The sequence below is a fragment of the Fukomys damarensis genome, unplaced genomic scaffold (assembly GCF_012274545.1).
Source record: "Fukomys damarensis isolate Sample0158 unplaced genomic scaffold, DMR_v1.0_HiC HiC_scaffold_25, whole genome shotgun sequence".
Taxonomy (NCBI): Eukaryota; Metazoa; Chordata; class Mammalia; order Rodentia; family Bathyergidae; genus Fukomys; species Fukomys damarensis.
The window spans coordinates 5,676,200-5,697,406 of NW_022900937.1; the positions used below are offsets into that span (position 1 = coordinate 5,676,200).

Consider the following 21,207-nt stretch of genomic DNA (forward strand, 5'->3'; position numbering starts at 1 on the left):
CCCCCCAAAAAAAGCAGCCATTAAATATACTTAGCAAACCCTACTTCATGGCAAGGCTTTCCGGGAAGGAAATTCACATAGTTGTGGATAATACTTTAAAAGAAACGTTCATCCTGGTAAGCAAAACTTTAAAAGTCGTATTTCTGTTTCCTACCTGCACACATAAGAAGTCACCCGAGTTAATAATGAATAAGTGAGACTGCAGTGGTGGTTCTGAGACCCAAACTGGCAAATATCTGCAGGAAAATAGCAGTGGGAAGGGACCAGACCAGAGTTCTGTTGGGTTCTACTTCAGCCAATCTAAAGGAGCCAGCAGTGATCGAATGGGCTTGATTTTTTCATGGAAGGCAGGCAATCAACAAACAGCATCTTTGACTTATTCTAAATAACTCAGTTTCACTGAGCTTGGAAATGGAGCGGCAGGGAAGTGTGGCTTTGCCATGCAGAGGTGGCTGCTTCTAAGCAAACTGGAACAATGAACTTGAGAGACGTATTTTTGTAGTTAATTTCCAAAATTCCTATTTTTTAGTACCAACTGTAGACATAAGGCCAGGGGGTACAGAAAGAACATATGAGCTTAGTTTTGATCAGTACTGCTGCATTGCCACAATGAGACGTATTCAGAGAACAGATCCTAAACGACAGGCTCAGTGCATCTGAGGAAATGATCCTTTTCAAACTTACATCGATAAATGGAACTGTTATAGCTGTCTAGGTTTAAAACCTTTGGAGTCATCTTTAAGCTTTGCTCCTTCATCCCATCATTTTATCGCCGCTGTTTGACTTTTGTATTTTGGAACAGTTTACTTGCATGATTCTTGCTACATTTTTGCTGCCACCACCCACGTTCCAGGTCTTGCCCGTCTGGTTACTGCCCCTGTCCAGTGCTCTTGTGCCTCCCACACGGATGCCCCGCCCTGCCAGGTTAACACTGGTCTCACCGTATCACTTTCCCTTCACTTATTATGGAATAAAACCCAGCCTGCTCTGTCGATCTGGGGTGGATGGTACATTATCTCCAAGAGCAGAACCTGGTTCTGGTATGGCTAAGACCTCCATTGATACAACCTTCCAAATGTGACACTGTTCAGGGTCACACGCACGCCACAGCGTGCGCACACACGCGCGCGCACACACACACACCCCGCTTACCTGTCAACTGCTTGGCCTGGCTGGCGGTCTCCACCTGCTTCGCCCTGGTGGCCGCCTTCTCCTTCTCCATCTTCACGGCACTGTTGTCCAGCGAGGACAGCTTCTCCGCGGCCGCTTTCTTGGCCTCCAGCTTCCGCTGTCTGCAGGTCTTGGCTGGCTCTGCCAGCATCCTGACCTTGCGCCGGAAGGAGCTCAGCACCTGGATGGCGCCCCTCCGCTTTTTCTCCTCCTGAGCCTCCACACTCCCAAACTCGTCCACGTCGGAGATTTTGTACAGGGGCAGCACGTGCAGCTGCTCATCCTCGGGCACTGCCCCGAATTCTCGATTGTCTTCCCTCGTGAGCGTGCACACCTGTGGGCATGCAGGCCGGCTCAGGCGGGGTCCCGGCGCAGCGTGTACTGCGCTTCCTGTCTCAGCCCGCACGCGCTGCCTGCACCCCGCTGCCTGTTACTAAAGCAGACAGCGTGAGAACGGTGTGGGGAGACAGACAAAACTTCGCCATGCCGCCCTTGCTGTTGCTTTTCTGAGTCTCTGCAGGCTGAAGTCTGACTTCATAGACTTCCGCCTCTGAGAGGAAGCCACACTCCTACTAAAGGAGATGAGCTGTGCTTTTCACACGCCAGAAACAGGTGGGGCAGCGTGGGGCGCCTTTCCAAGCGGCCTCCCCAGGCCTGTGGTGTCACAATTGCCTGGTCTCCTAGCTTTGTACACAGAGAAAGTTTACATCTTTCTTCCCACTGACGCCTCACTCTGAAGAAACTCATTGTGTTCAGGAGGCCACCAAAGAAACCAATAAGAAAACATAAACAATGAAAAATTGGAGACTGGGTTGCTACCAGTTATGGTGACTAACACTTTCAGCTTCTCTCTGTCCTCCCTTAAACCTAACTTAGGGTTTCTCTTCTGCCTCATGGCTTTTCTGAAATCACCACATACAGTTAGTTGAGCACTCTGAGGAGCGACAAACAAAAACCCAAAGCTGCCTCTTTTGCTTTGACAAATTAATGACTTTTCCGCTTGTGGCAAAACCTTGTGTGTAATACTAACATTTGGTACTTAGTGCTTCTGATGGACGGAGAAGGCAAGCACTGAAGCGTGGGGTGGTGCAGAATTACTGGGAGCCACCAGGGAGAGGAAGGCGGTCCCTAGCATGTGATCTTGGTAAGATCTTTGACCTGAGGCGGTGCGATGACTCTCTTTTCCTCCTTCCTGCTTCTCAGCACCGGGTTACTTTTCCTCACACAGGCAAACCCTATTCCATTCCTATCCAGGGCTGTTTCCATCCCACACCACTGAACCTGTGGTTGACCACAGGCAATGAATTCCCTCGTTCTAAACTCTGTCCTCTTCCTGCGAGCTTCCTGTCACCTTCTATGGAGAATCGCCGGGCCCGCTCTCCCTGGGCCAGCTAGCGTGGATTGCCCCTCCCCAGTCCAGCCCAGCTCCTAACCGAGCAGGCTTCTGTCAGGGCGGGCGGGGAGCTCTGCGCTTACTTTTGGGGGGTCGCACAGCAGCAGACAGGCTGGTGGCTAATCTGCCTGGAGCCTCAGCTAGCAATGGGAGGATGGTTTCTGCAGTTTCAAGGGGTTCAATTAAATAATCTTTCCCTTTATAGTTTTCCCGAGTCCTGATCTAGGACATAAAGCTAATACTTACTCTGCTTCTCAGAAACTTTACTCCCTGTTCCGCAACGTGCCTGGCTGTCATTTACCACTTGCCCAAGTTCCCTGCCGCCGTGGACAGGGCTTTCCGCCTGGGATCTGTTTGTCATCTTACGTCTCCCTTGATACATTTCCTCAGCTGTGTCTGCCCGGGGCGGTACACGTTGTGGTGAGTCAGTCACAGAGGATGGTTTCCTCACCAGGACTTTCTTTTGTTCTGAGACAGATTCTCACTGTGTGGCCTGGGCTGGTCTTGAATGCATGAGCCCAAATGATCTTCCTGTCTCAGCCTCCTGAGTAGCTGGGACTACAGGCATGTGGCACCATGCCCAGCTCTGAATTCTTTTCCTCCTCTTAATCTGTACCCTGGACGGTCCCTTTACGGGCAAGGCAAAGCTCCAGGTTTGCTCAGTGGGGAGCAGGCACCTCTAAGACCTCTGTGTTTTCCCTCGAAGCTTCAACCTCAGACCTGTTCCTTGGCACCCGCTGGAACCTCTGGTTGGAGCCATTGTGCTGCACTGTGGTTGGGCACAGAGCGCACAGCGGCAGTGACAATGTGACCTCCTGTACTGTGCAGCAAAGTGACAGGCACGGGGGCTTGTGAATGCTTTCCTGTTTGTGCGTAACTTAGGGAGGACAAAACCCCAAAGGGAGAGCTGTTTGCAGTGCCTAACTGGAAAGGCGATGTGGAGACGCTGGCTGAGATTAGCACCAGGAATTCCCACACTTCTCAGTACTTAGCCCTCGGTTGTTTCCACTGCCCAGGAAGCTCACCCTGTGACCACGGCTTGCGCCCAGCACCTACCAGTGTGCTGCCGTTTTGCATGTTGTGCAGGTCCCTGTGGGCATGGGCGCAGAAGTCCAAGCACGCAGTGACCCCTGAGAACGGGCGGCCTTCCTTCAGCCCCAGCCGGCAGTCGAGGGCTCTTTGTTCAAACTCGACCTGAGAGAGAGACCAGAGTGGGCCTGAGGCAGATGGATGGGCTTTGCCCACACCTAGGGACATCCAGCAACAAACAGCAGATTCCTTAACACAGCGGGGCTTGTATTTCAGAGTTACTGAGGTATAACTGAGTGTCTCTGGGTGGTTCTGTGTTCTTCTGGGTACATAGTACTGATTTGCTTTCTGCTGCTACAGGTTAGTTTGCACTTGAAATGGACCCACTCTGAGTTTTTATATATGCTGTGGAGTGTTAAGGTTACCTTTTGGGTGTGTGTGTGTGCACTCCTGCCATATGGCTGCCCAGCTGTTCAAACACCACTGGGTGAGTACATCCTTTTCTGATTCAACTGGCTTTGTGAAAATCAGTTGATTGTGTTTGTTGGGTCTGTTTATGAGCCCTTTCTAATCCATGGGTGTATGGCGGTGTATGCACAATCTGTCCTGGTTATGAGCACCTACAGGGTGTTGGTGATCTTGGAATCAAGAGGTACAGCTCTTTCAACTGTGCTCTTCAAAAAATTGACTATTCCTGGTGGTGTGTGTGTGTGTGTGTGTGTGTGTGTGTGTGTACATATCTACGAACACAAATACACAGTAAGACCGATGCTCACCGATGCTTCTGTTAGCACACAATTCAGTTGGCATTCAGCAAATTTTGCTTCCATTAGCGAACTCTGCATTGGGTGGTGAGCACAACCACAGCCTCCTCCAGAGTTATGGAACATACTAACTCTGTGAACCGAAGTACCACTGTATGCTGTACTTTTTTTCCCCAATACTGACAATTCCTTCAAAAAGCCTGCTCAGATTTTGATATTCAATCCACCAACCAGTTTGGGAAGAACTGACATTTATCAGTTTGCTGTTGTGATAGATGAATGTGGTCTATATCTCTCCACTTTATCAAGGAGATTTTCTTATGCCTAAGAATTTTGTATTCTTGATATTTTAGTTGTTACTCTTTTTTTCAGTGTTAATTATTGCTAGTACTTCTGTACTGTATCACTTTGCTAAGCTTGTTTAGTAGTTCTAGGAGTTTTTTAAGATCTCCAACACCCCTGAGCCTTCAAGAAGACATTTTTCTAATACTCGAGAGGCTGAAGCAGGAGGGATGTTGTGAGTTTGACGCTGCCAAAAAAAACTAGGTTTGTATCTTATATGATTTTCATCTGCCCAAGCACTTCCTTTACATTTTAAGATGCAAGTTTGCTAGTGGTGAATTCCTTCAGATTTTATGTCTGAAAAATGATATGTCTGTCCTCTGAGAGCTGTTTGCACTGGTCACGGATTTCTGAGTTGGTGGCCCCCCCCACTTTTTTATCTTTATCTTTTCATATTTTTATTTTTATATATTTTTTGTATTAAAAAGAAAAGCATAATTACCACAAATTACAAAGGACAAAAGCAGGACTAGAACAATGAATGAATCACTTCAGCCTGGGAAGCAGATACTCTCAGTATTAATGTTATAATACAAGCTCATTCAAGTATTTTACATTTTTTTTTTGTCCTTTTAAGTGTGATATCCTGGCACATGGTACAGACAGATAATGTACTATGAGTGTAAGGGAACCTATTCCGCGAAGCCAGATGACAAGTTTTCCTCTCCAGTGAGAAACGGGCTGTAAGTTCATGTCCTCTCTGCCTGTGCCAGCAACACAGCTGAGGAAGGAGAGAATGGGGGTGGGGGAGAATATAGGGCCCCTTCCACACAGGAGGGACTTTGGGGCTCCCATTCAGGAGGGCGCCAGACGATGCAGACCACTCTACCCAAGCTTTTGGCAAAAAACTCAGCCACCTTCTAACTACTCATCTTCCTGGCCCTCCTCCCCACTTCCAGGGCCTTCTGAGCAGCTTACTCTCTCTCTGAATCAGTGGTCAGGAAAGGGGGAAAGCTACAGTGGAATGAAACAGAAACACTGAACAACTTGGAGGGAGGCTCAGCACTTTGATCTGAACCAGGGGTCCAGGCTGGGGCAGGTTGGGAGGCTTTCTCTACTGGGAGTGCATCCGTCTGCTCCCAGGCGCAGCAGAGAGCAGACAGGAACGTGCCCGTGAGAGCCGAGCCAGCCTCGGCAGGGTGGAGGGTGCACAGGGGTCTGGGCAGGCTGCTGCTTTGTGTCTCGGGTCTCAGATTGCCTCCCGATGGCGCTGCCGCTCCGGGCACGCTTGTCACAGATACATCGGTCCTAAATTCAAGTGTCTTCAGAAAGTGAAGATGTAAACTACTCTTTGCAACATTAACTCCTAACATGTTACAAACAAACAAAAAGAAAAACTCCCCGCTCCCTCCTCCTAGGTTGAGATGAAACCCTCGCCTTCCTAACCTACAGGGCTTCCTCCTCCTTCAGCGCCGTCTGAGAGGAACAGGGAGAGGACAGCAGCCCTGGCCCAGGAGTAAACTAGATGAGAACAGCCTTTGCCCCACCTCCAAGGCTTCCTTGTGCCCCCAAGCCCAGCAGAGGCCAAACACTGAGGTTTCTGTGGTGCTAGATACAGTATGGGGCTGAGAGTCTCGAAGCAAAGCAAGAAGAAATGAAGGGCGGGAGTAGGGGGTGCAGGAGTCCAGTGTCTGGTCCATGTGAAGCAGGCACCAACCAGACCTGTCAGGCACAGTCCTCGAATGCACCTTCCCAGCAGAAACCAGACACTGCTCCTGGGTGTGAGACCACTGGGCCACAGGAACTGAGATGGGTTCCCATGTGCTGAACACTGGGAGGGCGAGGCCAAAGCAACGAGGCACCGAGACAGAGGGCGAGCCCTGTGCGCCTGGGACACCGTCTCCTACTCCCAAACTCTTGGCCAACAGAGGAAGCCACTGAACAGGGGGGTAAAGACACTGCAGTAACTCAGCAACGAGACCACAGACTTCTTTCCCCCACTGGAGACGAACGTGCAGTCTCACCCATGCTAAACACATGTCCCAGTCCGTGGGCCGGTCCGTCACCACCCTCCCCAGCTTCTGACAACAGCAGACTCCAGCCATTCCGCTGGCACTCACAGCCCAACTCCGGCAGGCAGTGGCTGGAGGAGAGGAGTCGGGTAGGGACGCTCCATGTCCACATATACCTATTGGCAGGACTCCCCAGCCCCCAGTTCCTCATCCCCCGTTCCCAGGCGGAGTCGATCGGAGGGCAGGTAGAGATGGTTTGCAGAGGGGGGATGCAAGATGGGGAGACCCCCCAGACCAGTGGAGGACAATGACACCTTGAGTCACCTTTGATGAGACAAAGCCTCCTCGAGGTCTCGGGGATCTTTCAGGACATCATGAGAAATGCAGTCAGGCCTCGGCTGCCAGGTGTTCACCTGTCCCCTCTGACGCGGGGGAAGACGCTGAGGCTGAGGACACGCGTGTTTGAGATCCAGGCCAACTCTGTTTTCCAACAGTCTGAAGCAAACTTGGCCTTGTAGGATGAAGGGTTTCAGGGCAGGACAGGGCCTGGCACCAGTCAACAGCCAGCGGGGTGAGGACACAAGCAGGATACAGACACAGGACGTCAGCTTCGAACAATGCGACACAGGGATACTCTGGACACGGCTGGGACACGAGTCGCCCCAACACTCTAGCCTCCAGGCAGGAGGAGCTATACATGCAACTCAGTCCAGAGGAAGAGTCTAGCCAGCGCCCGCCCAGGCACCTCCAGAGAAGCTGGATATCTTCGGGTTGGCTCCCCGAGGAAAACAGGCAACTGGGTATTGTTTCCGATTCCCGCTCCACAACAAGGCAACTTTCAAAAACATATTTTCAAGAACAAAACAAAGAAATTCTTAGAGGGGAAAGACATCACTTTCTATGGATTAGGAAGGGGTTTTCTGATTGATTGTTTTTTAATGGTCAATTTTGTCCTTTAAAAAAACTTTCAAAAAATTTTCCCAAGGATGAAGAGGTCAGAGAAAAATAAAATAAACCATCTTTCAATAGTCTCTTCCGGTATGAGCAGCGTTTCTCTGGGCTGGGGAGTAGGGGAAGTGGGGAGAGACAGTGGGGAGCATCCTTTGGTTTCCTTCTCTAGAAGGTGGCAGAGGGCAAGGAGGGCACAGCGGGAGAGCACAGCGCTGGCGCAGCCCAGGGGCTGCGTAGTTGGCTTCAGGGGGAGCAGGAGGACGGAGGCTGTGGGTGGGCGTTCCCCTTCCTCTTAGTATTTTATTTGAAAGATGTTTCTTCTGTATTTTCTTTCTTCCTTTTTGTGCGACACGGTCTCACGTCTTTCTGGTTACTTTCTACATGAATTCTTTTTAAAAGTTTATTTTCTCGGCCACAAATTGTCAACAAATTGGTTACGCTGTGTCTGTCTAGTTTTCTTTGTGGCTTTCTTACATTTGGGGTTTGCTGATGTTTTCGTATTTGTGGGGATATAGTATCGTTTTGAACAAATATTTTTTACAATGTGCCCATTTCTAGAATTTTAAAAAATCTGCGTCCGTCCTGGAGGACTTTAGTTACGCACACAGTGTATCTCGTAGGCCTCTGATCAATTCTGTGTTTCCTCAGTTTTGTTTGTTGTCTTTACGTTGGAAACTATCCACTGATACGTTTACAAGTTTTCTAAGCTGCTGTCGTTAATATTTCAGTTCGTGTATTTTTATATTTAGGCCTTATTAATGTTTTGTTTCCAGCAGTTTAGCGTGGATTTTTTTATTTTCCCATCTTTCTTCATGATGTCCAGAATGTAACTCTTTCTAGCCCCAGGTCTTCATACTCTGCCGATCATGTCATTTCTGGGACACTTCTCGTGACAGACGTCCCCGCTTTCTCACTATGTCACATTCTTGGGGGGTTTGGGTAAGTTGTAAAGGGATGGTGGACATTACAAATTATACGTCTTGTTGGTTGTTGGATTTAAAAAAAAAATCTTCTGAAATAAGTGACTTTGAATCACTTTGATACTTTAAAATCTTGATCTTAAGTACTCTTAGGCCCAGAACAGCCAAACCTGCTTCTCCCAAAACAGAGTCGTTCTGAGTGCCCTGCTGGGGGTTCTGTGCTAGGATCTCCCATGCCGGTAAGGACAGTGAATCCAGGGGTCTTCTGGGAGCTCGAATCATCGTCCTGCCTGCCTCTTTGGACGGCTCCTCCCAGAACTGGTAGTTTCTCCACACAGGCCCTGCTCCGTTCCCTGCTGAAGACTCGAGCTCATCCTTCCAGGGCCGTCAGGACCTGTTCTCAGCAAAGCTTTCTCTTCCCTGAGACGCCGAATCACCAGGCAGGTGATGAACTCACAATCCAATAAAGTTTTCAGTGGTTTCCGATGATTTCCCATTGGGCATGTGCAGCACACCGTGGCTGGACCCCTGGATAACAATTCTAAGTGTGTGGCTTTCTCCAGGGCTCAGACTATGCCAAGATGGTGGCCCCAGCCACACACGAAGCATCTAAAACCCCTGTGGCCAGTGGCTGTGGTACTAAATGGCCTATGCAGAAAATGTCCACCAGTGAAATGATTTGCCTATGATGGATACTTCACAATTTTTAGATACGAACCTGGTATTTCAAGTTTCATTGTAAGAAACTCATAGGAAAAGAAAGCAAGTAAATGTCTACCACATGGACGTGAGATATAGGATTTTAAATTGATAAAACCTAGGCTCTAATCCCATAGAACTGAAGGAGAAAGGCTGTCAAGACCCAATACAGCTTATCCAACCAAGAAAACTTGAATAAACTGAATAAAGCAAAGAAGGGTGCTGAAATGTGAGAAGCAAGGTACTGCAGTAGAGGAGGGGTTTAAGATCAGATGGGCAGCCAGGGATTTAGCTCATTGGCTCCAGTGCCTGCCTCATACCTGCAAGGTCCCCAGTTCGATTCCCAGTACCAGAAAAACGATCAAATGGGCAGTTTTATGATGCTATCCACAACCTGAGATGTTCTTCACGTATGCTACATACAAGGGTGACATCGCTGTCTTTATCTCTGAGGCAGAAATATCAATGGACATCACCACAGTATTTACCAGGCAATATTAAAAACCTTACCCATCTAAAAGCATGCATTGTTTTCATTTTCATGGACCACATACCTAGCAGTCTGTTTACTCAGATGTAAATACTGAAACACAGTTTGGAAATTAAGAACTAGTTATAAGTTAGAAATATTTTGAACAACTTCGTGCTCTGCTCAAGTTCTGGAAATGTATAAAATGGCGCAAGGTACGACAAAGCAAATGTAACAGGAGAGAAAATAAATGCTTAGAAAAATCAAGTGTGTGACAGCCTGGGAGAAGAGTAAAGGGGAAAAATGAACAGTCTCTCTGGAAAGCCAGTCAATTAACAGCTCCTACCAAAACATAAAAGTCCAACACAGCGGGCCAAACTTTTAAATCAGAGAACATAGACTGAATTCATTTTCTTTTTAAAAATACCTTGGTTTACTGCAGCATTTCATGCCCCAAATTAAACTTTTAGAGCAGTGTGATGGCATCTCCATGCTTTTCTGTGATACTGACCAGAAAGCATACAGATGTAAAACTGCAGCATTGCCAGTATTATCACTAGTCTTTACAGTAATTTTTATAGTCCCGTTGCTCAAAATGCGTTCGACAGAAAACCACCTACAAACAGCCTGTGATTACATGTGCCTCGGTGACCCCCGCAGCACAGGGAAAAGGGAGCACAGATGTTTCAAAGTCCTCAGGGGAAAGGAGAGATGTGTTAAACTCCGTACCCGGGTTTAAGCTATGTTTCTCTGCCGCAGGAGGAAAGGTCAGAGCCCCCCTGCTCCTGGTGCCAGCTTGGTGCTGTGCACCCCTTCTCATCACCTGGCTTTCCTGTCCCGCTCCCTCATCACTACATCTCTGGCCCCCTTTCCACTTCTGCTCTTCTCTGTCCACTTCTACCTAGAGCGTGAATGACTGCCTGTGGGTGTCAGGCTGGTCCCTCTGCAGGAAGGAACAGCAGTGAGGAGGTCACCGCTATCATCTACCATGACAGTGCCCTGGGGTGTGAGGGGTGCAACAAAGATGAAATTGTCAAGTTTTTAAATTACAGTAAGGGACACCTTGCCATGAATCCTCCTAAAATATTCCCCTTTGCTCCCAACACATGTATCCCCTTGGTTTTGCCACTCTCTCAAGCAGCTCAGGGGTCCTCTTTCCTGACTGTCTTTTAGAGGTGTGATCAGAAATACAGTCCAGGGGAGAGGCAGCTCGTAAAAACGCTGTGCTGCGTCCTCATCCACTTATTCACCAGCTTGGTCCCTGTGCGACTGGCTCTTCTCCTAAGTCAAAATGACCAGAAAAGAGCAATGCTTTGAATAGATTTAGGACGCTGAGGCAGCCAGGATGTGACAACTACACACTCAGGAAAGAGGACCTCAGAGCTGCTGCTGAAAGCGGTTGGGACGAGGGCAAGTGTGTGTTCACACGGGGGAGGGGTGACGGGCAAATGGCGACGTGTCCTTTACTGTAATAAACACACGGCTTATTTCCTCTGGTGCTGTGAACATGCTGAGCCTTTATGGGAGGCACTTGAGCAGACAGCTCTCTCACCAAAGCTTTTGAGGACCAGGCCTGAGACCCGGAGGCTTCAGCAGGTGGAAAAGAGCGGATGGGCCCAGCAGCACCTGCGGTCCTGGCCCCCCAACCCCGCTGCAGGACCCAGGTTGGGGCCTGGGAGTCGCCATGGGGCGTGTGGCCACCACCTGTCCCAGGGCTCAGCTGCAGAGGCCTCGGGAGGCAACTGGAGACCCCTGAATGGGGTTGGGGGGCTCCCTACCAGCACAGGTACCATCCCGCCTGGGCACAGGGGTGGCATCCCATTAAATTAGAAGCAGAATTTAATAAATGATGGCAAAAACGTGGAGAAAGGAGAAATCCAATATACCATTGGCAGAAAAGTAATAGAACCACATGGAAACACTAGGAAAGTCCCTCAATACCCTAGAGACAAAACGACCGTGCTCCAGCAACCCCGCTCCTACGTCGTCTTCCCAAGGAGCTAAATTCGGATGTCCAGTCGCCGTCTGCCCAGGCTCCTGCCCAGGTATCTGGCTGGGGCCAAGGTATGGACACAAGCTAGGTTTGCATCACGGATGACTACAGAAAACGTGGTTCGCACGCACAATGTAAAGTCACTCAGACGTAGAACGAAAGTCTGCAATTCGCAGTAATGTGTTCACATGAGGTATGTCAGGCACCGAAAGACACGCAGCACGTGTGTGGGAGCTGAAGAGCTGACCTCAGAGTGTGGACAGCGGAGTAGTAGTCAGCTGGGGCCTGGAGGGTGGTGTAGAACACCCTCTAAGGTCCTCACGGAGCACAGTGACGGCGGTGACAAGGACTCATTGAAAATCTCAAGAGCTCCAAGAGAGGAGTGTGAACGTTCCTACAGAGCGCTGTGAAGTTGCAGACACACCAGCTCCAGCCCCGTCACCGCACATCCTGAACTGTCAGCGAAGCCCGGCACCGTGCGGTTACTACGTGTCAATTAAAACTGCAAATGCATTTGAAATGCTGCCAGCTCTAGAGCCTCATTACCAGCCCATCCTCTTGATAACGTCTCAGAAAACTGCCGCCCTCCCTAGCTGTTCCAAGGCTGCAGCTCCCTCCCGCCCTCTGCCCACTCCTCCATCGCCCAACTTCCTCCCGGTTCTTCCTCTAACCTAGACGCAGGGCAACCACGCGCACCGAAAGGAAATGTTTGGCGAGAAAATGGGGTAAGGGATTACGTCATAGACCCCTGAGAGTTAACAGAATCACTTGTCCAAACAGAAATTCGGTGGCTCCCTGAGTTCTCCCTTTTGCTTGTACTTACATCCAGTTCGATACAACGTTTTGCAAATTTGACCTCAAATATTTCATGCAGTTCCCTTCTCGCCATCCCCCTGCCAAGTCTTTAATATGTAATCAGAAAATCCCCTGCCCGGCTACCACAGTAGCTTTCTTTTCTCTCTCATCTTACACTGAGCCAAGGTACCTCTGCTTTATTTGGCTCCCCGAGCGACCTTTCTGAGATGTGGATTAAATCAGTCTACCCTCCAGCGTCAACCTGCAGGACAACCCAAAGATTTGGGTAGCATCCAGGACATTTGTGGCTTTGTTTCTGCTTTCAGGAATAAGCCTTTATTCTCTCAGAAGTGTGCACAGACGTCTACACTAGCTACTTTCCTGTTTCCTGTACCAGTGAACCCTGACTTTCAGCCTGAATGGGTCAAGAGAGTCCTGGGAGGGGTCTGGATAGAGGGCATCCAGCTCACAGCTTCCACAGCTGCACGTGGGCTCTGAGGAGCGAGCCTATCGGAGGAAGTGGGTCACGGGCATGACCTTGGAGACTGTATCTGCTCCCTGTCTCCTTGCTGTCTGGTGCCGTTTCCCCACTCAGCTTCCTGGCCGCCATGAACAGAGCAGCTTTGCTTCACCGTGATGTTCCTGTCTTGGAACCAGCTGACCATGGACTGAACTTCCTGAAACCATGAGCCGAATTATACCTCTCCTCTCTCGAGGTGCAGGTATCAGGCATTTTTGTTCCTGACTGATACACAGCTAGCTTTTATTTTCGTCTCCTTTCATAAAGCATTTCTTACAAAGAGAAGTCACATTAATGATCTTCAGTGAATAAAGGGCTTTTAAATAAAGCTCTTGCTTGTAGCTATTGTTATCACTGAAACAATGGAGACTTCATAGTCTCGCCTTTTTCATAAGCAATTTCTGAAAAGTCCCCTGTCTAGCTGGGATACATATAACACTAATGACCAAAAAAACTGTACTCTCTGCATAGAGGCCAGACCCAACAAAATGTGGCCCAGTGTGACACACTGGGACATGTGGATGCTTACAGTGCAGTGTGCCTACGGCTTTCTAGAAACCCGATGAAAAACAGTAGGTGAATGGAGAAGCTGTTGGGGCCGCACAATTTTAATGTAATCACCAAAGTCTACTTAAAGAGGCAAAATTATCCCTCTGAGAATAAGGGCAGGAGCTAGAACAGCTGTGAGCCCAAAAACTCATCGTCTTAAAGCTAAAAAGTGCAAATTGTGCTCTTGTAGATGGTATGGTTTTCATATTTGAGAAACCAGAGAGGCTTCAGGAATCAGGAAGAATTATAAAAGTAAAGGGAGGAGGTAAAGGGAAGTTGTTTCAGAAATATTTTTAGACAGAGGTCAGTCATCAATACTGAATAAATTAGTAAAATTACTGCCAGTTATTATTCCAACTTACCTGATGACTGTAAGCATCAGGGGCAAGTTTCTTGTATATTGGTGCGAGAAAAGTGGACAGGTTTTGCAAGTGAGACTCCAATTTCTCTTCCTGTATGAAATGAAGAATTCAACACATTACATTCTATATCCATTCTCTCGGTATTAAAGAGGCTGTTATTCCCTCAAATGCAGGATGTAAAACACCTTCCTTTCTTCAGATGAGTGAAAAAATAATTGAAATTCCTGTCCAAGCTTCCACAAACCATACTTAGTTTTCTACTCAGAACAGATCCTGGGGAATACTTGCAGTACAATCTGTCCCTATGAGAAACAGCCCTGTTTTGAAGATGATGTAGTTATCTGCTATCACCTACTTGTGTATTATTGAGTATCTGTCCGTAAGATGTCTGCATGGAGCTGGCTACGGACCTCTGCTGGGGTGAGGGGTGAGTGAGGCTCAGGGTCTTCCAGGGGTCACGTTCTCCACCTCACTGTCCTGTCACCAGCCAAGGAAGAGGGACATTCAGAGGGGTTGGGGGCTTCATTTATCTATTTCCAATCTTTGTATCTTACAACATTTACAGGGATAGCATTTCCAAGTTTGTCGTGATGTTTGAGGAACAACTAAAGATCACTGGACACTTCAGATGTGGACACCGTTCTCAGGACTTGATTTAAGAACGACTCCGAGCTGGGTGTGGTGGTGCACGCCTGTAATCCCAGCACTCGGGAGGCTGAGGCAGGAGGATTGCTGTGAGTTCAGGCCAGCTGGGGCTGCATAGTGAGTTCCAGGTTAGTCTCAACTACATAGTGAGACCCTGTCTCAAAAAATAACAACACCACCAAAAAAACAACTCTGCGAAGTCCACTTGCAAGAGGAAATGCTGCCCAACCCCTACTGCCCCTGCTTACAGAGAATGGAGGTCTACACACCACGCTCTGGAAAATGGGAGGTGATAATTCAGTGGTTTCCCTGCTACTTGGAAGTTCTCATTTCAAATGCGTGCTTGGTTTCCACGTTGCTCTGTACCCTCTAGTTGCACACTTGTGCGGGCAGGAAGGAAGTGCTGAAATCATGGAAGAAACACTATGGGGTCTCAGTTTCTCTGTGAGTCCTGGGACAGGTGGGTGGGTGCCAATGGCATCTGATGGGACGCATGGAACCAGGTTTGTCCTGAAGAAGCCTTGGACAGAGTTTGCGCCCTGCTGGTCACCAGAGATGGCCAGGCTCCCTCTCCAAAGGGCTCTTTGGAGCACCCGGAGCAGGTCATCTTCATAGGTTAAACGAACTGTAACAGTGACGTTTTTTTAAATGTTGGGAGGAACCTAGACTTCGAAGGAGGTAAGGTGTCTGTGTGCAGCCCTCTGCCTAAGAGGGCGGTGGCTCCTGACTGGGCTCTCTTGGGTTAATATGAACAATGCTTACAGTGGGAAACATCTGTCAGTGGTGCAAAGCTTTCAGTGTGGAAATCGTGTCTGTTAAATACGTTCTTATTTTATGAAAAGAAGTCCAGCACACATAAATATTTCTATTGGAAAAACTATATCCTTTGAAAAAAGTCTGTATCACAATTTCAAGAGCTTCTGTACATTACTGCACCTTCATGTACTATTATAACCACAAATAACGAAGTGACGACGTTTCCCTTTTAGAGAAACACAACATTACGATATCTATAGCGTAAGGTATATGGAGATGGAAAACTGGGCCAGATCTAAATGCTACACACACGTTGCTATCCTCCCTTCCTCTCCGGGCGATACGAGTTCCAGAGTCTGCGCACGCTGATAAGGAAGTGCTTTAGCTCTACGCTACATCCCCCCTTCTCTTTGGAGCCACAGTCTCACTAAGTTGTTCAGATTGGCCTCGGAGTGAGATCCGCCTGCCGTACCCCACGTAGCTGGGCTAACAAGTGTGCGCAGAGGTTCCCAACAAAACAGTGAGGTTTTCTGACCATACAGTTGTATTCTAGACCACGTTCTAGCCTAAATTATGTTAAACTTGATATCAAGTTAAGTAAGAGTCTGGAGAAAGGAAAAATGCCAGTGACTTCTCTGAGAAATCATCCTTCATTTCAATCGCACATTTACATTAAAATTTCCATTTGAGTGAATTCATTATGGTATAGCTTGGAAATAACACCAGAAATGGCCTTTTGTGAATGTGGCAGCCATGAACACGGTTATAGAATCGACAGATAACAGGAATCACCAGTCCTTACTCAGTTTAAACACTGAAGACATAGCCGTGTAAAACTCTGGATTAACATAACCAAGAAATACAGAATGTTGCTCAAACTGTCACATTTTACCTATTACTTTTGTATAACGTAGCTACATTCCCAACATCTTAATGTGTTCAGTTTACTCAAAATTGTTTTCATCTGAGATGAAAATTCGCTGTTAATGAGACCCCGGTAGAACGGTCCCGTTGTTCACTTCACCCACACCGACAGCAGTCTAGGAAAACTAGGCTGTGTATCAGGAAATAAACCAACCTCTTTTGGGTCATCTCCAGCCAGCTTAAACTTCCTTGGGACCTTGCTTCTGGCAAACTTACAGCCATTGTAGTACATGCTCCACGAACAGCCGAAAGAGAAGGAGGCGCCACAGGTCTCCGGGTCCAGCCCCTGACAAGCACACGTTCTCCTGCAAAATCAAAGCGCCCGGTTCAAGACCAGGGAAAGCATTCTCTAGCACACCACACCACACTTCCATTCCGAAGGGAGGCACACAGAATAAATTCAGACGGAAGGCTTCTACAGCTCAGAAAAGAGCCGAGAGACAGAAACCACACCCAGGGCAAACCTATTTCAATCAGTTTTTAAAACACAACTTAAAAACCCGTTGCAGAAACCACAAATCTCCTTTGGGCTGGGTTTGTAGCTCAGTCAGCAGTAGAGAGCTTGCCTAATTTGTGCAAGGTCCTGGGTTCAATTCCCAGTACTACAAAACAATCGACCATCTCACTACAGTGTAATAAACAGAAAACTCTACATAAATCATATACCTTGAAAATGTCAATAAAAAAAAATGTTGCAGGTACTCAGAAGGCTGAGGCAGGAGAATCCCAAGTTTGAGGTGAGACTGTACAATTTAGCGAGACCTTGTGTCAAAATAAAAAAGGGCTCAAATTGTAGCTCTGTGATGGAGCTCTTGCCAGCATGACTGGGCCTGGGGTCTAATCCTCAGTGCTCTCCCTGGAAAAGACGCAACTCACAATGGAGCACACGCAGGCACAACGCGCCAGGCCAACACGGAACACTCAGCACATGACACAATCTCTCTTACTGTCTGCTGGGCCCTGTGTCCCCAACAGAAATTTTTCTCAGGATAGATTTGTTGTGTTTATCGTTCTGTTTGATCTGTACACATGAATGTGAAATTCTCAGAGTTCAGCTTGTGTCTGGCTTCTTTCTACCTATTCTGGGGCTATCCCTCTAAACTGCGGCATGCAGTTGTCATTAATTTGCATCCAGTACCACACTACCAAACATTTGAGTGCTGTCTCCTTTTTGGGTTAAGGCAGAGTATTATTACGATACAGCCCCAGTCCGATACTTGACCTACCTATCCCTCCTTCTGGGTTTCTTCCTGAAGGGGTTGGGGTTGAAAACATCGTACTGTAGCGACCCCCGACCCGTTTAGAGCAGCACAGTTCATAACAGCTGAAGCAACCTACGTGCACCGGCAGGTGACTGGATTAAGAAAACACTACTCTGCCAGAAAGCAGGGTAAACTGGAGTCGTGGGTGGGAACATGGGTGCCCCGAGACCATAAGGCTAAGTGACGTAAATCTGACGCACAAGCTCAAACGTTGCATGGTTTCTCTTACATGAGAGATCCATGTTATCAATAAAGAGCAAAATAAAACCCAGATAATAGAAAGTAGGGAGATAAATCTTCCTCAGATGGGAAGGGATGGGGGGATGGGAGAAGGAAGACGTCTTCTGTACACGCACCGACTCCACACCAGGGAGGAAACGTTAGGTGCTGCACACAAGTGCTAATAAGAATAAACGTATATGCGAAGAAATAAAGAATGGAATAGCCAGGGAAAATTACATGTAAGTCTACAAGTACTATTTTGAAATTATATAGGCGGGGATTTAGCTCAGTAGTGGTTCCGCCACCTGCCTCACAAGAGCAAGGTCCTGAGATGCATCCCCGGTACCAAAAAAAAGAAAAGATATTACATATAAAGTCAAAGGTCAAGAATTTCAGTGTAAGATGTAATGAAAGAAAGATATTATTGATAAAGTCAAAATTCAAGAATTTTTGTGTAAAATTAATAAAAACCTGTAATCTTAACTATGGAAAAATTATGAACTCATGATTCAAATTGAATTTTCAAGCTGGTCATACATGCTTGTAATTCCAGCACTCAGAGGGTGGGGCCAGCCTGATCTATATGCTTTATACCGTCTCTGAAAACCAACAAATGAAACAAAAGCCAAAAAAGTTCAAATTTTATTTCTTAAAAATAATTTCTCTCCTATGTCTGTTCTTGACAAAGCCCCAAATTAATAGGTTCTCCGAAAAAAGCATATCTACACAGGGTGACATTTCCAAATATGATTTTTCACCAAAATGAACAGATATCAAAATCTCTGAAATTTTATAACTAAAGATCCTAAGCATGCACTCATTTATCCTGTCATTTGCCTCTAGATGATTCAATGATAGCCAATCAGCTCATAAGGGAAAGTTTAAAAAAAATTTTTCAGCTAGTAAATGCATCAGGAATGTTATAGCAAAAATGGGAGAAGAAGAATCTTTGAAATTTTCTCCTCCATAAAAGCAATGAGATTACTGGCAAAAATGATCCGAATCAACTTCTCAGAAATCTGGACAAAAGGCTTGCAGCAATATTCAGTGTTTGTTCAAGAAAAAATCAAAAGGGTGGGAGGTGCAGCTCAGTGGTACAGTGCCTGCCTCATGCATGAGCCCTAGCTCTGATTCCCGGCACCATAAGCAAACCTAGCGTTTCAGTAAGAAGTATCAGCTTGGTGATGTTTTAACGCATCCTACCTTCATCCTCCCCACAGCTCCATGGCAGCCTTGAAAACAAACAACCACATTCATGATGAAAATCAAGCAGCCTGGCAGACACCGGAGGGCACTAAATGGGTTGGACGGCCTCCAGAGCACCATTCCCGGGGCACTGACATCATGGGACCTCTTTAGGGTTCCCTGGAAGACCTCACTGGTTAGGTTACCTTCACTCGTCCTGACTTTGGAGCACACCGAATGTGAACAGGTGCTTTCCACGTGAAGGCATTGTTAAAAATAACCGCAGGCCATTGTTGAATATTCCCACTGCCCCAGACGGTGAATAACAGCTGGAGCAAAAAATAGGATAACCAGAAAACCCAAGGGCTAGGAATGTACCTCAGTGGTAGGGTGCTTGGCTAGCGAGGACAAAACCCTGGGTTGGATCCCCAGGACACCCCTTCCCGAAAGGAAAGCCTGAAAAATAAGCCCACAGGTGGCTTAAAAAAGCTTCAGTATATTTATTCCTGGGAATCTGCAGGCATGCATTGAACTAGGCACGCTCATCGGAGTCCTAAGAAAATCCTCAACTCTCACCACACTCCAGTCTCGAGGTCTTCAGAGGCAGGAAGTGAAGGCTAATGTGGAGTTATAAAGAAGGCTGCGTGTCGAAAGGCTGTCTCCAGACACCTACAGTCTCTGTGGCAAAGGCTGACTTACTGAGTTTAGCCACTTAATAAAAACTAATCAGCTGATCACTATGCTATACATTACAAAAAATCCAAGCTTTACAGGGTAGTTCCAAAAGTCGTAAGGCAAGTTAACAACAATAACCAGAGACCAGAACAAATCCAGGAGCGAGGGAATGGGAATGTGATTTCAATGTTATCACGTTATGATGTCTAAAATGTCCAGTTTTCAACAACCTATTTATTAAGACACCCACAAAAGACAGTATGGTCCGTACAGGCAAAAAGGAAGGTGATCAAGAGAAACTATCTTTGAAGTCTATACCTAACTTCTAGTCAAAGACTCTAAATCAGCTATGTCAACTTTGGCCAGAGAATGAGGGAAGACTGTGATTACATAACTAATAAAGGAAGAAAGCCAGTATATTAGCAAGAGATTTTAAAAATCCACAGAGATAGATAATGTAATAAATTGAATCTGGAGCTGGGACGTGCAATAACTAGAAAAATTTATTAGAGCTGTTAAACATGAATTTAGTTAGGGAGAGAATGGGGTAGGACTTAGAAATTGGCAGTGGAAATCATCTTTCTTTTGTTTTTCAGACTGAATAAACAGAGCTTTGGGGAGCTGTGGGACACTCTTAATAACAAATTAACATGAGTGACAGGAGGTCCCACAGAGTAGGAAGAACAGTAAGGAACAGAAAGAGAAACCAACCAGAAAGTGTCAGTGTTTTATGAACATTAATCTGTCGGTCCAAGAAGCTCAACGATCTCCACGAAGCATAAAGTCAAAGACAACCATAGCTGGAAACATCACACCTAAACTGCTTAAGGCCAAGGACGAGGAAAATCTGAAAGGCATTCTCAGCAGGATCAACAGCCGATGTCCCGTATGAAATAATGGCGTGTAAACAACAGTGGGATTCCATATTAAAGTGCTGAAACTTTACACAGGAGTAAGGGGGCTACAGAAAAGAATTATGGGTTATATATTTCAAAAAGGTGGGAAGTGAACTTCACTGTTTCACCCTAAGGAAATGATGTCTGTTTAAGCTGCTTCATGGCATGATGCCGACATGTGTGAAAACACTGTGTGACATCAATTTATGTATCATTTAAAAATACAGTAAAGTGCTGTAAGAATTTTATATCTAGAACTATCCCTCAATTAAGAAATAATAAATTGGGCACACTTAATAATCAGTCTGATTGTTTATTATTGTCAGGCCTGACCCACGAGACAACTAAACAAGTCCTTCAAGCTGGGGGGAAAAATGCTAGAAAGATAAAATGCTAGACTCGGATGCAGGCCCCACAGCTCTGAACACAGGCATGAATCTACCTCATGAATCTACCTATGACTATAAAGAGTAACAATAAAGGTAACTGCATAGTATATATAAAAGTATGAATTTTTGTCTTTATTTTTCCTGATTTAAAGGATGCCTGGATAAAGCAGTATTTACACATCCATTAGTGTATATACAATATATAAAATTAACAGAAAAAGGAGAAAACAGAGCTCTATAGAAATGTCTCCACATAGTACTGTGACTAAATTATTACTACTCCAATTTAAGTACTTAATTATAAGGATGTCAATTTTTTTTTTTTTTTTTTTTAACCAGGGATCA

At 46.7% G+C, this 21,207-nt stretch overlaps 2 protein-coding genes across 2 annotated transcripts in view; both read right to left on the minus strand.

The window, feature by feature from the left end:
- The window catches only part of LOC109118597 (methylcytosine dioxygenase TET2-like), a 1,909-nt gene extending 1,860 nt beyond the window's left edge, over window positions 1-49 (minus strand). Inside the window, exon 1 of the mRNA XM_019210216.1 lies at window positions 45-49. Coding sequence (XP_019065761.1) covers window positions 45-49 — 5 coding nt within the window. The remainder of the gene's footprint in view (window positions 1-44) is intronic.
- Window positions 17-21,207, minus strand: part of LOC104874556 (methylcytosine dioxygenase TET2) — a 31,082-nt gene continuing 9,891 nt past the window's right edge. Inside the window, exons 4-7 of the mRNA XM_033756041.1 lie at window positions 16,388-16,538; window positions 13,909-13,998; window positions 3,620-3,757; window positions 17-1,504 (exon numbers count right to left, since the gene is read on the minus strand). Coding sequence (XP_033611932.1) covers window positions 1,094-1,504; window positions 3,620-3,757; window positions 13,909-13,998; window positions 16,388-16,538 — 790 coding nt within the window. The 3' untranslated portion in view covers window positions 17-1,093. The remainder of the gene's footprint in view (window positions 1,505-3,619; window positions 3,758-13,908; window positions 13,999-16,387; window positions 16,539-21,207) is intronic.